The 15,345-nt window shown below is 36.1% G+C and overlaps 1 protein-coding gene across 2 annotated transcripts in view; it reads left to right on the forward strand.

Moving 5' to 3' along the window:
• The window catches only part of POLA1 (DNA polymerase alpha 1, catalytic subunit), a 202,391-nt gene that overhangs the window by 86,092 nt on the left and 100,954 nt on the right, over nucleotides 1-15,345 (forward strand). For both annotated transcript variants that reach the window (XM_057419462.1, XM_057419461.1), the window contains exons 32-34: nucleotides 1,254-1,428; nucleotides 8,735-8,916; nucleotides 10,673-10,804. In XM_057419462.1, the coding sequence (XP_057275445.1) occupies nucleotides 1,254-1,428; nucleotides 8,735-8,916; nucleotides 10,673-10,804 (489 nt within the window). The remainder of the gene's footprint in view (nucleotides 1-1,253; nucleotides 1,429-8,734; nucleotides 8,917-10,672; nucleotides 10,805-15,345) is intronic.

The raw sequence follows: 15,345 nt of genomic DNA on the forward strand, positions 1-15,345 counted from the left end.
GAAAGAAGGGAGCTGAAGGAATTGCATTGTAATTATTTTTGCAAAGCAGCTGGATGAGCTGAATAGTCCTAAATTAATTTTGTTCTGAATACTAAGTTGTCTGAAAGGAGTAGGAGGGACCAGTGGCTTGCAGTTTGTCTTTTTTAGTGATGGGTTTTCAGACCATGGTTGTTGACCCTATTGAAGCCAGTAGCTCATCTGAACTGGGGTGAAAAAAAAAGTGTCATGTTAATGCATTAGTGGTATTTTCCTGTAAAAAAAGGCAAAAAAGAGACTGTATTTAGCAAATAAACTAGCTGTGGTATTCTTTCCCCCCATCCCCATTAAGGTTTACTTCTATTACTGAATGTTTGTTAAAATGCTTTAAGTTCTGCTCTAAGATTATTGATACACATTAAAGATAAAACTTCGTAATGTAGTTGTGGACTGAGAATACGATTCTACGGACTGAGTTACATTTTCCAGAAGACTGCCATCTTCTTAGAGTTGATACTTACTCCCTCCATGAATACTGTCTTCAGTTTAATTACTGCATTCCCAAATTGAATTATTTTCTCCTTATCTTCCTCTTTCAAATTGGAGAAGAATGTAATGTATGCTCTAATCCGTAAATGGTGTTTCTCTCTTGGCTTGAGATGTCAACATGTGTTTCTTTCAGTATTTCCAAATATTTCAGAATTTGCTCTTTCAAATCGATACTGTTGCCAACCGATTCACGTGCCAATCAGCAGTGGTCCATTCTCAGACCATTCATTCTATTTGTTTCTTTACAGAATCAAAGAATATAAATTTCCTAGCGAAAAGATACAGTTTTGATACCCATGACTTAGAATTTGCTTGTTGTGCAAAATGATAATGCTGGCTTCGTACAAAGTGAATCCAAAATGCATGCCCTCCGTGTATTTTTAACTGGGCTGATGGTTACAATGTGTTTTCATTGTGCATTTCAGAATTGACAGATGGGACTGTTTACTCTGTCTACTCTTACTGATTTGCACGTGTAGGCTGCAATAATACAAGCTGGATTTACATTCTTGAACTTGCTAGTTGATGCCAGCATCAGCAGTGTGGGGTTTTTTTACTACTTCTGGATTTGTATTGGATGCATAATAAACCAACCAAAAGAGAGTGATTGTGTAACAATTTTGGGTTAAAAAAAATGCATAATAATATCCGAAGCATAATCCTTTGTATAGACTGAATGTGAATTCTACTTTTTTCACACTTTGTTTCATATGTGTCTCCTGTCTTAGGATGGATCAGATCTCAGTGCTAACCAGCGAGCATATGCTCCAGAACAGTTGCAAAAGCAAGACAGTCTTTCTGTTGATACTCAGTACTACCTGTCACAGCAAATACATCCAGTAGTTGCTAGAATATGTGAGCCCATAGAGGGAATTGATTCTGTTCTTATTGCAGCATGGTTAGGTAAGTTTTCTAAATTCACTTTACTTAAAGAATTACAGGAGACAAACTGAGAAGTTTTATGTATATTTCTTAATAGAAATGCTTCCCCAAATCAGTCTTTGAACAATAATGAACAATAGTTTGTGTTACAGAGTCTGTAAAAGGCAGTTTGGAGTGTGTTTTTCTATGGCTTCTACAGAATATCATTTCTCGAGAAAGTGCTCATTAACATGAACTTAATCTTACAGTCCTTGTTCAGAGTTGCAAAAATTTACTGTTCGTAGATGGCAATACAATTGCATGTCCCTGAGATTTTCTTAAGTTGCTGAAGTAGTTCTAGAACGTACATCCAGAACTCTCATTTTTCCAGAGAGAAACTCAAGCTTCTCTAGCATCTTCCCACAAAAAAAGCAGCCATGGTTGTTATAAAAACATACAGGTTTTCAGTAGGGTGTAAGTTAAAATGTAGTTTGCTAGAACTGACCTAGTGGATAATAGAAACATAAACCATTAGTAACAGTCTTGCCTGCTCCATATGGAGGAATGAAGTGGCCAAAAAAGAAGTGCTAGTGACTAATGTGACTAATGCTAGTGACCCACAGAATCACCAGTTTTTATTCAAATGAGTAACAGGGAATTGCACTTGTTAGAGTTGTTTTTTCTCTTAAAGGACATCGAAGGAATTAGAGATTTTTCTACCCAACTTTGATTGTCTCTATCTTGTCCATTCCCCAGGCTTCTTATCTAGAAAGAAGTATAGCTGTTGAAAAATTGGTAACAATTCTATCAGGTCTCCTTCCAGGAAAATACAATGCTATGTAATCCTTCTAGTGCTATGTCCTCCCTAAAAGTGATTCACCAACAGACATGGTTGATGTCCTGGATAAATAGAAATTTTGTGGTTCATATCCTACATCCAGTTCATTGTTTTAAAAACTATTAATCAAAGACACAGAAGAAGTTGTTAACCTTACTGGCCGCTGAGTTCTTGGCAAGGCTGTCCTCTCCCACAGGAAAACTTTTTTAGAGAGTTGCACTCTGTCTGTGTTATAGTCTCCTGTTTGGTGCTATGCCCATGTCTGGAGAAAGTTTAGACCCGCAGAAGAGATGTTGTTCAGACTTGTGGAATGTTTTTTGGAACTTTTTGAGAATTCAGTTGAGAAAAGGAAGAGTTAGTCCTCAGCATTTTGTATTTAGGTAATGGCCAAGATACAGGATTTGGTCACTTAAAACCAACCGGTAGTGTGCTGCCTTCAGGACCGTTCATCTGGGATGCTGCATCTTTGTAGCTTCCTTACTAACATGGGGTTCTGCTCATGGTGAGCTTGCAGTTGGCACTTAAAATGTGTGCAAGTAAGTTCCTTTTTTGTAGCTTCTCAAGAAGCTATGAAAGTTCTTCATCTTCCAAGAGAACGTGCAGCTTTTTCAGTTTCATTTTCCAAGCTGTCCATACTTAAAAAAAAAAAAAAACCAAAAACAACCCACAACAGAAAGTTTGCTATTTCTGGGAGGCTTCAAGGATATTTCTTGGAGGTGTTTGATACTGTAGTGTGTCCTCAACAGCTCTGGTGCTCTGGGGAGGTGTCATCACTGCTTCATACATGCAGGCTGACCAGACAGATCATTTTGTCCATGCGGCAGGGCCTTGGTATAGAACTTTCCCTTGATGTCAGAGTGGACTATGTGGTATGCCTGACTGAAAAGGTCAAGCACTCTTGGTTAGCTGAAGCAGTTTAAAATAGGCAGTAAACTTGTACTTCATTTACACAAAAGACAGAAAAGATTTCTGAAGCTGATTTATTTTATTTGGCAAAGATTGTTAGTCTTGTAGAATTAAGCTCAAATTCAGAGTTGTTCCTTATTTACAACAGGTCAGATTTTCAGAAAAGACTGTCTCCATTCAGTTACCTAAATTAAGTGCCCAGATCATAAGAACTGTGTGCCACTTGATAGCATCTACTGTTTGCAAATGCCTATGCTGCTTTTTGCACTTGTACAGTAGCGTACAATAGTACGTTCACAGTGAAAATTTCTTTTATGGTCTATAATGGCATCATGCAGCTGAGAGTTTATTAATAGTCCACAATTGTCAGTCTGAAAACCTGTATGTATCTATTACAATCCTAGATCTGAAATGTGTTCAGTTTGACCTTGTTGTGCTATAAAAATGTTACCGCCTTCTCCAGTTTTGTTTTCTTGGGAATGCTTACATTGAGCTTGGGATGAAGTCTTTTTCAAAACTTATGCTCTACTTAGGTCTTTACATACAGCACTTAATCAGAGTCATACATAAGTCATTGCAAGCTGAAGTTACCCTACAGCATTTTTTAATGGTACTCAATGAATAGGCCAGAGGTTTTATTTCAAAGAAGTTGAAAATAGATACTAGATACGAATAGATTACTAGATACAAAAGTGTGCAAGATACTCGAGCCCAGCTTGCTAAAACAAGCAAACATGAAACTGTTTGCTGTTCGGTGTTGGTTAAGTTGGGCTTTTTTGCTTAGTATTTTCATCATGTTACATATCCAGATTCCTGTTGTTTTTCCTATCTTGTTGCAAAAGACCATATTTTTCTGTTCTGAAGAAGAAAGCTGGTGTTCTGGAGGGATATCAAAGTGTCATGTCTGTGGACCAAAACTTGGTTGCATACTTGTGTGTATCTTCCTCTGCCTGACCTGATTTACTGTGTTGCATATGATATGTGTCTGTATAGGGAGAATGGTTGTATGTTTAACAAAATGTTAAGTTTATAAGGTGAATTTTCATTGACATCGCCATGTTAGTCTGAGTAGATAAAATAGAGCTCTGCTTAGAGAAGCTTGCCTCGTATCAAAATGATGAAAAGTTCTTTGTTCTGTCTGTGCTCAAAGCAAGTTATTTTAAGCTACTTTACATGCTGTAGAACAAAAGCAAATAACACCTAAAAATTGCAGAGAACTCCTTAAATACAATATTTATTCACTATGGAATCAAGCTGAAAATTGTCTTTTGGTTTTGGACATTGTAAGAAGTCTGCCTCTTCTTTGAGAGATGGAAATTCATGGGCATACTCCTGCATTCACTTTTTCTTTAAGATCTCAAGGAAAAGCAGTGGGCAGATGAGGATTGTCAGAGTTTCTGAAACTAAGTAAAGTGTGAAAGATGATCAGTAATATCATTCAGTAAATCTGATCTTATTGAGTGCTTGGAGACCTTACTTCATCCTGGGGATAACTGTAGCTTTTAAATGAAAAAAACAACCCTGTATTGACAGAACAATTCTCTTAATATTTAAAGTAAGGGTTGTTGTGGTTTTTTTTTTTTTGTTGATACATAAATACTGTTCCTTGTCTCAAAGAAAGGTCACGTCTTATTTCTGTGTTGTCAAAAGTATCTAAACATTATGGAAGCAGAGTGATTTAACTATGGGGTTTTTGTAGCTGTTACTGCATAGTATCACTTTCTCTACATGATGGAAGTTGCTGATTGCTGTCCTAGACTGTGTCATGGTCTTCTGAAAGAGATGCATGCTGCTGCCTTACAGACGGATGGGCACATTGGTGCTCTGCAGATTGTTTGGCATTTGGGCATTTCTTAGGAAGGCTGTTGAATTTTAGGGAGTCATTACTGAGTCCTGATGAGGCTTGTCCTAATCAACAGTACTTCCCAGTACATGTTCATCCTATCCAGTTTCCATGTTAGCTGTGCCTTATAAGGAAACCCATCAACATCTTACAGATACTGTTTTTAATTTTCCACTTCTTCCTAGAGAGTCATTTAATAGGTGCCATTAATGTAGTATTTAGCAGCTGCTCAGGCCGACACCAAGACAGTTGTGCTCTCCTTGTGGCATGCAACTGCTTTTCTCAAGTTAGGGAGTGAAGCAAGAGGAGAAGGATGGAAATTAAGATTGAAATAATGGCAAACCTTCATGACAATACAATAATAAACCCCGAAGTGTTATGAATGTTGGTGTTTGTGGTCTAGCTGGGTTTTCTTTGAGCTGCTCTAGACCTGCTTAGAAACTGAGACTTGCTGAAGTGCGGTGTGTGTTCTGATGGCGGGAGAGGCTGGTTTAAGTACCTCTCACAGAGGGCACACGAGCGTTGCGGTGGCACGGGAGGATCAATGTGAGAAACACACACAAGCGTGCGTTTCCAAAGGGCAGAGGCCTCAGCCTTCCGGGCTTGGATCCGGAGGCTGGGCGGGTCGCCGGGGCCCGTGTCCGCCGCGTCACCCTGGCTGAAGTGCGGGGCCGCAGCCTTTAGGTGGCAGTACTGGATGCCGTTTCCCGGCCTCTCGCGGAATGTCTCGCAGACGGAGGTGCCCGCGGTGATACTTTACGTGCTTCCCGAATAACCCGCGGTTCAAATACAAAATACAGGGGGGGAAAACCCGCCGGGCTCTGTTCAGCGGCCCGCAGGGCCGGCAGCCTGCCGAGCGTCTCCCCGGAGGCCGAGGCTGTGGGATACGCCTGGCCTGCTGCGGGTGACACTTGTGTTCCTGGGGAGCGTGCGTGTAAAAACACGTAAAAATGGTGTGCAGGAGTGTTGTCTTTAAAATGCTGTGATCACTAAAACTTCCTTGGCCTTTTCTCAGTTTATCGAGTGACCCCTTTTGCTTGATAGTTAGTAAATGTTTTAATAATCCTATTAAATAATTAAGGAACAACTTCTGGAACTTTTATTATTTACTTTTGTCGCACTAGGTTCATCAGTGCATTTTTAATGTTATTTTTCGATGCCAAACCTTGCAGTTTTGGTGGTGTTGGAAAGCTTGCCTGTGCTGCAGGCAATTTAATGGTAGCCCTGAAGATTTTCATGTTGGAGTAAGTCAAAGTCCCTTTGATTTTTCTTCATGTCATGGGGAAAAAAAAAAAAAAAAGAGTTTTAAGAAGTTCATTGATTACTCTCATCATATTAATTTTAAAATTACCAAAACCAGGTTGTTGTGTGTCCTGTTCTGTTCCCCCCCCCCCCTCCCGTTCGATAGCCCCTGTTTTGTTTACTAGATAATATGACCAGTGTGACCTGGTCAGAAAGGATACCAGTTACTGTGCTGAAATGGATTAATTGAACCAACTGACTTTTCCTGAAAGGAGATAATAAATAAAATAGGTCCCAATTCAACAAGATAATTAAGGTAGGCATGTTCTTAAAAAGCCTGATTTGCAGTCCCTTTCATTTCACTGGGGCTGTTTGTACACCAGGAGTTAGATGTACACTTGAATCATCACAATATTTTTCCTGTTGTTTTCTCAGGCCAAAACAGCTAAGGAAGTTCAGAGATAGGTGTGAGTTAAATACTTCCAAAGATTTTTTTTTTTTTTGTGTAATGTTAAATTATTGCCAAATTTCCAGATGCTTATTTGTTGTCACTGGTTTTGAGTGAAATTCAAGACCAGAATTTGTCTCCTTTTGGGATAAATTTTTGAAGTGAGTTTTAATGGCATCTGTATTGGAAAGTTGCAGTGTTTTCTAATTACCTTTCTGAACTCAGAGTAAACTGAGAAGTTTTGTTTGTATTCACCATTAATATCTGAGACCCAGCCTACTGCACACTTAATTGATTTTTTGCAAAATCTTAATACCAAACTCAAATTGCCTTTCTAAACATTTTATCTGCACTGTGTGTGTTGCAGAACATAGTCTTTATTTTCTAAACCAGCAAACATATTACCGACTCTTAAAAAAAATAAGGGGGAAAAAGAAAACAAACAAGCAAACAAAACCCCACAGTCTTTTTGGGGGGAGTATCATATGTATTAGAGTGTGAAATAAGCAATAGGCAATGTTGTTTGCTTTATTTGCTCTTTCTTTTAATGAATAACAGAAACATATTAAAAGTTTAAGAACTTCTTGGAAGTGAATTGTTACTCTTGTGCATTGGCATTTTTTTCTTTTGATAAAATCAAAATAGGAAAGACTGATTAAATTCTAGTGGGACCCCTATTCTACCAAGAACTAAGTTAACTTATTTGCAATGGAATTTTTCCATGTCCTTGAATTTGTTTTATGATCGAGAAATAGAAATTCAGAATAGTGACAGTGAAGTCTCACATTCCAAGTCTTTTATGTAAGAACAGTCTATATCTGCCTGTGTAATGCAACTATTACATACATGCATTTGTCTTCTTTAACTGAATATTGTTCCCAGACATTGTCTTTAAGTCTCCTAGTACTGTATAGTAAGGTTAAGAAGAACTGTAAAATCTAGCTTCACTTTCTGTTTGTATCTCTCTTGCTCTTTCTACAGTAATTTTTACATTTGTTAATGAAATTCACACAAAATATGAGTTAAAACATGGTAATCTGTTATGTGGCTTGATTAGTCTCTGTTAAGAAAAAAAGAAAATGAAGTGCTTCTCTTTGATCTTTTCTTCTAACTAATAAAGTAAGCCATAGTTTTCTGAATGTTTTCTTCTACATGCTCATTCAAATAATTCATTATTTCCTAGCATGTGCTATTTGCTAGTTAATCAAAAAAACCTGTAAATGGGATACATGGACTTTTAGAAGGTTGCACATGACAAAAGATGACAAAACCAGTGGATTTTTATTAAGTTTACCTTGGCAGTCTTTTTCCTAGGGCAGTGAACTTCGTGCTTGCTTGCTTATTTACTTATTTGTGATTGAATCAGTATTTTTAGGATCTCTTTTGTATACTTATTTGTTTAAAATCTTGAGTTCTGGCAATCAAAAATAAAGCATTTTGTCTCCAGTGCTGCCGTTTTAAATGCTGCTGCTGAATTTTAACCACTGCATTAGATTGAAACCTACATGCTGTTAACCACTGAGCCAAAATGAAATCGACCACTGCATTGAAATAAGAGTTGGCAGTTGTATACAGACTTGAAGGAGTTGGTAATAGCAGTGCACCCGTGTTTCTTTAATGGGGTTTTTATTCTCTGTTTTCGGTTTTAATGGTGCCATTTTGATTTAAAGACTGTTTCTTAATAACGATGCACATTTTTATTGAAATATTTTCAATGTAACTTAAAAAGAAAATAAAAATAAAGCCATCCGTTAGGAGTGGTTTCCTCAGAAACAAAATGTTGTGTCACATGCTCCCATGATAATGCAGTCTGCTTGTTTTATTTATAAAGCAGTCTTGCATAAGAAGAGAAGTAAGAAGATTTGTTCATGTTTCATGAACTTTTGTTCGTGATTAAAAATTTTAAAACGTATTTAAGTTTTACAGAAGTTTTGCTAAGGAGAGATTTTCAGCTTCTGGATTTACATTTTGTAACTTTCTTTTGAGTCTGCTTCACCAAGCATATGAAAAATGAGCCTACTTGCATGGTTGACCTCTTAAGTCTTTTGAAATTTTTGTTTCTTATTAATAGGACTGGATCCCTCCCAGTTCAGAGTCCGTCACCATTACCATAAAGATGAGGAGAATGATGCCCTGGTTGGTGGCCCAGCTCAGCTTACCGATGAGGAGAAATATAGGGATTGTGAAAGATTCAAGTTTTGCTGCCTCAAATGCGGAACAGAAAATATTTATGACAATGTCTTTGATGGCTCGGTTAGTTGTTTGGTTTTTTTTTTCTGATTCATTTCTGTTCATCAGTGATGGAGAGAAATACTTTTATTTCAGATAGGGTGTGTATGATGTAGGAGATACCATGTTGTTTGAGTCCTGCTATTTATAGCTTTAGAAGAGAAATTTGCTGATAGGATAATGCTGGAATATTTTTTCCCATTTCTGCATTTCAGCTGTGTCGTCTAGCAAAACATGTGAGATTATCTGGCTTCATTAATCTGTTTGCCCACAGCTGTGAATGATTGTTGCTGTAACTTTTTATGGAATCCTTATCATAACACCTTAGTAACTTCCAGTTCTCTGTTTAATGAAACTTTCGTACAGCGATGGCAATTTCCTATCCTAAATCATATTAATTGGAACAAAGTGTTTTTGAAACTTGTGTTTATCTTGCTACATCCCACCTCCCTCCTTGACAGTAAGGTTTTTCTATTATCTTTCCTTCTGTCTCTGTGTGTTGAACATGAAAAGTCATAGGGGTACATTCTTGTTGAGAAGTTCTGCCAAAAAATGTATCTCTGACCTTGAATCACAACTTGAAATAGGGCCAAGTATTTAACTCTACAGGGATGTTATGTATGTATTAGTCATTGGCAAATTAACGAGCTTCAGAGCAGTGAAAACCTTGAAACTGAAAGCAAATAAATCTTTTATTTAAATTAAAAGTAATTATTTTAAGTTAATTTGGACAAACAGCAGATGTTTTGCATTTTTTTTTGAATCAAAATAATGCCGTCTTTGGAAGCAAGAGGAAAAGACATACAAATCGAGTGATACTTTGTGAATCCTTGACTTTTGTTCATTACAGCTGTAAATAAGATAGATAATTGCATGTAGGCTTGACAACTTGCAGATGGGCTAACTGGAGAGGAGTGGATGTCAGAATCCTCAAAAGACCAAACTAAAAAACCACCAACAACCAACCCCCAAACCAAAATAAACACTGAACAGCCAAAGAAACCTGTAAATTGAATCCCCAAGTCCCCCTCTCTTCTACCTGGAATTAATGGGGGCTAGGGATGGGGGTTTAGCCAAAACCATAGTCTTACCTTGAAAGAAAGTTTTCTGAAACTTATATAACTGTTCAGCTTACCAGGTTGTTGTTATTTTAATGAGAATTCTATCAACATAATTTCCCCTTTTCATTCATCACTTCTAGGTTCTGAAAACTTAATGTTAGGTGTTCAGAAGGTCTTAAAATTAAGGGGATATGACATGGTGTAAAACTGTAAGAACTGTTCTTTGCAGTTGGGGAAAATAAAAGATGATGGAGTTATTCTTGTTTAATGAGATTTGTCTCTACAGCCCTGTTGGTAATTTCATAGTTGGTATCTGTAAGGTTGATTTCAATGTTCTGATCAGTGGGCTTGAGCAGAATTTTGATGTCCCTTATAAAACAACAAATCTGTATTATTTGGGAAGATACAGAGCAGTGTGATTTGTCTTTGGATTAATTTTTTTACTCAACATCTTTATCCAAATAATAACTTTGTAGCAGGTAAAGAAGCATGTTCTCCAAAAGACCTTTCATTAAGAAGAGAATGGGAAAACTGTAGGTTAGAGAAGTCTTTCTGTGGGTATGGCCAACTGTGATGGGAAGAAAGAAGGCTCTAGATATTAGAGGCCCTTTTAAGACTTATTTTTTTAAAAATATGTATTGGGTCTAAACTCCTGTGATAACTTCTGCTGCCTTCATCTGTTGTAATGATGCATGCTGGTTTTACGCTTCTGTTTGCAGGGGCAGTTTATTGAACCCAGCTTGCAAAGATGCAGTAAGACTGAGTGTGAAGAGCCTCCTTTTAACTATGTGGTTCAAATGAGCAACAAATTACTGCTGGATATTAGACGCTGCCTCAGAAAATACTACAGTGTAAGTACTCAGAAAAAAATGTGCCATATGAAACTCAGTTTTCTGAGTAGTGCTGAGTTTTTAGTTACTGTTGTATTACTTTTTTTTTTTTGCATGTGTAATCCAAGGTAATAGCATGCAATGTCAAAACCCAACTTCATGAAAATAAAACAATCCCATAATGATTTAAGATAATAATTCAGAATGTTTGTTTTCTCAGTTCAGTCTCAGGATACTCAGATGTATTTACATTTTTGTAACTGTGTGTCAGCAATATTACAGATGTAGTAGGTCTCTTTTACACATTTTGAGATGAAAAAGTGCAGAGTTGATTATCTTAATGCTTTTTTAGGAAATCTGTGAAGCCTATCAAATATACAGATATCAATTTCTCATGTAATTGAAAGCTGATTCTCTTTCTCCAACCCAAATTGATGTGTATTAATAGTGCTACATTGTGAAAAGGAAAATTGAATGTAGCTCTGTAAAAATTCTTTGAGGGACAATAGGAAGGGAAATGCTATGAATATTTCTTCATAATGATTGGGAGGGGGGAAAAGGGGAAAAAGATGAGTAGTTATTTAATTTGATATAATTCTCTTTTTTGGGGTGGCAGTGCAAGAAATCCAAAGTGCCTGCAGTAGTTGTTGACTTTGTGTGGCATTGGGTGTGGGGGGTTAATAGTTGAAATTCCTGTCTTCGAATCCCAAAGTGGTGACTGCTTAAGAAAAAAAGCCACCATGATTTTTGAAATTATATCAATATATTTTGCATTTCTAATATGCTGGAAACATCATATTTTGTGAATTGTCAGCTAGCCATTTTGCTCAAATTTTCATAGATCTTCTCAGCCTATTGCCTGCTTGCATTTTTTGGTTGTCCAGCATTGCCCATTTTCACAGCTTCAGGACAGACATCAGTTTTGAAAGAACTCATATAACCTTTGGGTGCTCAACCTTTGATACACTCCAAAAAGTAAACTGGTTTTGAAAATTTGGCCTGTAAATGAACGGCTTATCTAATTTGTGGCATGTTTTCTTAAGTATTACCTTTTGCGGACAGCAGTTACAATGCTAAGAATTACCGTTATAGTTTAATAATAAGCATGCATTTTGTATGGTCTTTCTTCTATATTAGTTCTTATTGCAATTGTAGGTGAGTGTTTTCTAAGCTCTTTCCTGGAAATGTAATAATTTCTCAATGTATAATTACTTCTTTTGAAGTTCTGTGCATCAAAAGAAGCGCAAAACTTTCTTAAAGTATTTAAATTCAGGCAATATTTCAGAAGGTAGGGATAGATAGTTCCTTTCTGTTGAAGTTAAAGGTGTAGATGACTTGGACAAGTGAAGTTACTAAATGTGAGGTGTCACATTACTTTATTGCAAAGTCCAGCTGGCTGCCAAATTATCATTCAATTTATATTACTGTACACATTAAATTATGCAGTGCATTATTAAATGACATAGTACTATGTTTGCACAGACTGCTTTTGTATAAAAGTTGTTCCCATTAAACTTTTTAGATTTAATGTATGTAAGTTATTATCGTACACAATGCCACATGCTAAGTAATTTCTCACATATAAAGTGCTAGAAAACGTGCATAAGATGTGCAATAGTAACTTGATGAAGGAAGATAAGGGCAGGAAAAACTCGCATTCCTGGTAAGAACAAAAAGTGGCGTAATATTTTACTCTGTTCTTTTTTTCTTTTTTTGTTTTTTCTTTTTTTTCTTTACAACTAAGCTGTGAACCAAACTGTGAAATGTCTGAATACTAAACACAGCAACCTGCTTACATTGTATTAAAATTGGTTAAGTATCTTACTACATAGTATATAGGATAATAAAGTGTCCTTCAGAAGGAATGTATTTGTCCTTGTAAGTGAAAGCTTTATAAACTCGGTTATCTTTTAGTACTGAGAATTTACTTTTAACCCATTTAGCTGCTACAATAAGGTTTAAAACTACTTTTTGACTGTGGAATATATTCAGACTCTGGAAATGCGAGATTACATTATTGTAAAAAGTAATTTCCAAATGGAACAATAATTTTTATTTTTAAAAAGGGCTTGTCAAAGAGTTGGGCAAGTAAACTTTTTGTCCTGTTAGCTCTTAGAAAATCAGATGCTGTGAGTTTGAGTTTATTCCTTTCATCAAGTACTTGTAGTGACTGTATAACAGCTGGAGTTGAAATTCATCAAATGGGTGTTTGCACTAATATATATAATCCTATAAGCTATAAAGACACATCCAGAAGTAGTATGGCAAAGAACTGCTTGAACAAAACATTTGATGAAACTTTGAGAAGCTTATTTAACAGCCTTCTATTGTAGTGGTTGCATCTGAAAGGCACAGAAATGTAAATTTGAAATAAGTATATTGTCTAACTTTGTCACTCCATTTTTTCTTTTTTTTTAATTTCTCTTTTTTTGAGAGATTTCTGTTGTTTGTGTGTTGGTCAAATGGCACATCTTACAAAAACATAGCATGTGAAAATGATTTTTTTAACCTTTAAAATAATGAGCTAGCTTTTATGAAGTCAGCCCTGTCAAGAGCCTTTCGGCCTGATCTACAGCTCATTGAAGTGAATAAGCTTACTTTTTTTCAGGGAGCTTTGAATAAGATTTTTTTTTTTTCTTTTTAGTGTTTAAGATCATTGCATGTTGTTTCCTTCAGTCTATTGAAATGCTGTTATATGTGGCTTTTGTAAATTTAGGGGCAGGGGTTGTGCCATAAAATCTAGAAGTGGAAAATCTACTTCCCTTTTTGGCACATGAAACTGATAAATAAATACAGCAGTGATACGCTTCTTTCCTTTAAAAAGATGCAAATACAAGTATGTAAATAGAATTTTGTAAGGCTCCTACAATCCCTTTTTTTTTTTTGTAAAATACTCGCCTTTATATAAATTTCCTGTTTCCTCAATCATTTTTTGCCATTAAACATTTAAATGTTTTATATCTGTCTTCCAGAACATATCTTATATTGCTTCTGTATTTATAGATTTCTTAATGGCATTAACAGTACCAGTTTTGATAATCTTGCTCCTAACTGTAAATACATCTAAAAGATTACATGCAAAGATTTTATTTTTTGAGAAATGCATTATTCTATGAGAGATTGGGCCTGTTGTGTGCTTGCTTTTTTTTTTTTTTTTTAATTCTGCTTCAGAAGAGCAAATAGATGAAAAGAGAGAAACGCTAGCTAATCTAAATTGGGAAATGAAGAGGGCTTTTTTAAGCATGAAAATTTCATCATCTTGTCAGCTGGCAGAATGCCTGCTGTGTGGATTCACAAAGGCTAAGAATTACACTTTCATGAAATTTTCCTCACTAACTGCCCTGGTTAATTTGAAAGATAACCCACTGTTCTAATTCATTCCTCAATTGGGCGGTGCAGGTTTTATCTTTGATCTGACAAAGCATTTGTGTTAATCGTTTTGGCCCTCTACTAGACACTCTTGGGATTGTGCTTTTACAATAAATGTGTCTGTGATAGCTCTTTAGTCTATTATACTTACAATAGATTCATAGAACTGGTAATTAATTCTGTACTGCTTTGGAAATGGGGAAGAATAGGTGTAGCTCTGTCAAGTGCTGCTGGGAAGTTTGTTTAGCTAGTTCATTTTTGAAGTGTTACCCTCAGCCATCAATGAAACATCCCTGCTAAGGAATGGGTGAAAGCTGAAATATGCATGCATAAAACTGACCAACTTCTGTACAATAAGAGGGTGTCAGTTATAGTAAGTGGATCTAATTATTATGATGGAAACTGTTTTGAGTTTCCCCACTAGAATATTCAAAGGCTCATTTTTGAGCACTTGGTAAATAAATGCCCTCTTAGATCCTCTTTTGAAAAAAACCTGTAAAAATGAGTATTCATATTCATAAAATGAATTTCATATCTTACTCAGCTGTTGAGATACTAGTTTTGCCAACTAAAAAGACCTGAATAAAAAACCCGAACATACTGTATATGCCATGTGAGCAGTAGCAAAATTCATACTGAACTGATTGGTCTGGAGAGCTGTTGCCCTGAAGCAGCAGGTTTTTAATCTTTTTTTTAAATATACACCTGTGGTGGTATTAATAGTATATTTATAGGCTAAAACCTGGTTTTATATGGAAAATATATGCTGTCTAGTTAATAGTGTATGACATCTTTAGATCTTTGTTTTTTAAAAGGCATAAAATGTTGCAAACTTAAAAAGAGTTTTAAAAAATACCAACAAAAATCTTGGTCCAACCTGTATTGCACTTTTTGTTTTGCAGTCTTTTTCTACTGGACCACTGTAACCCATGAGCAGAAGTGAGTTTGAAGGCTATTGAACACTGCTGAATAACTTTACGCTGTTCAGCTGTGAAAATTTAGTGTTCAATAGCCCTCAAAATTTCTCATTTCTTACCTGTGGTGGGGTGGTCTAGTGCTTGCACATTAGGTTGCAGTATAAAAGCGTGTTTGGTACACCTCTCAAGATCTTTGAATTTTATTCTTTTTTATATATATATACATAACATATATCACTGTTCTGATTACTGCATATATATGTTCTTGGGTTTTGC

Source organism: Pezoporus wallicus, unplaced genomic scaffold, assembly GCF_028554395.1.
Source record: "Pezoporus wallicus isolate ANWC-B61680 ecotype Strahan unplaced genomic scaffold, APGP_CSIRO_Pwel_v1 contig_5767, whole genome shotgun sequence".
Lineage (NCBI taxonomy): Eukaryota > Metazoa > Chordata > Aves > Psittaciformes > Psittacidae > Pezoporus > Pezoporus wallicus.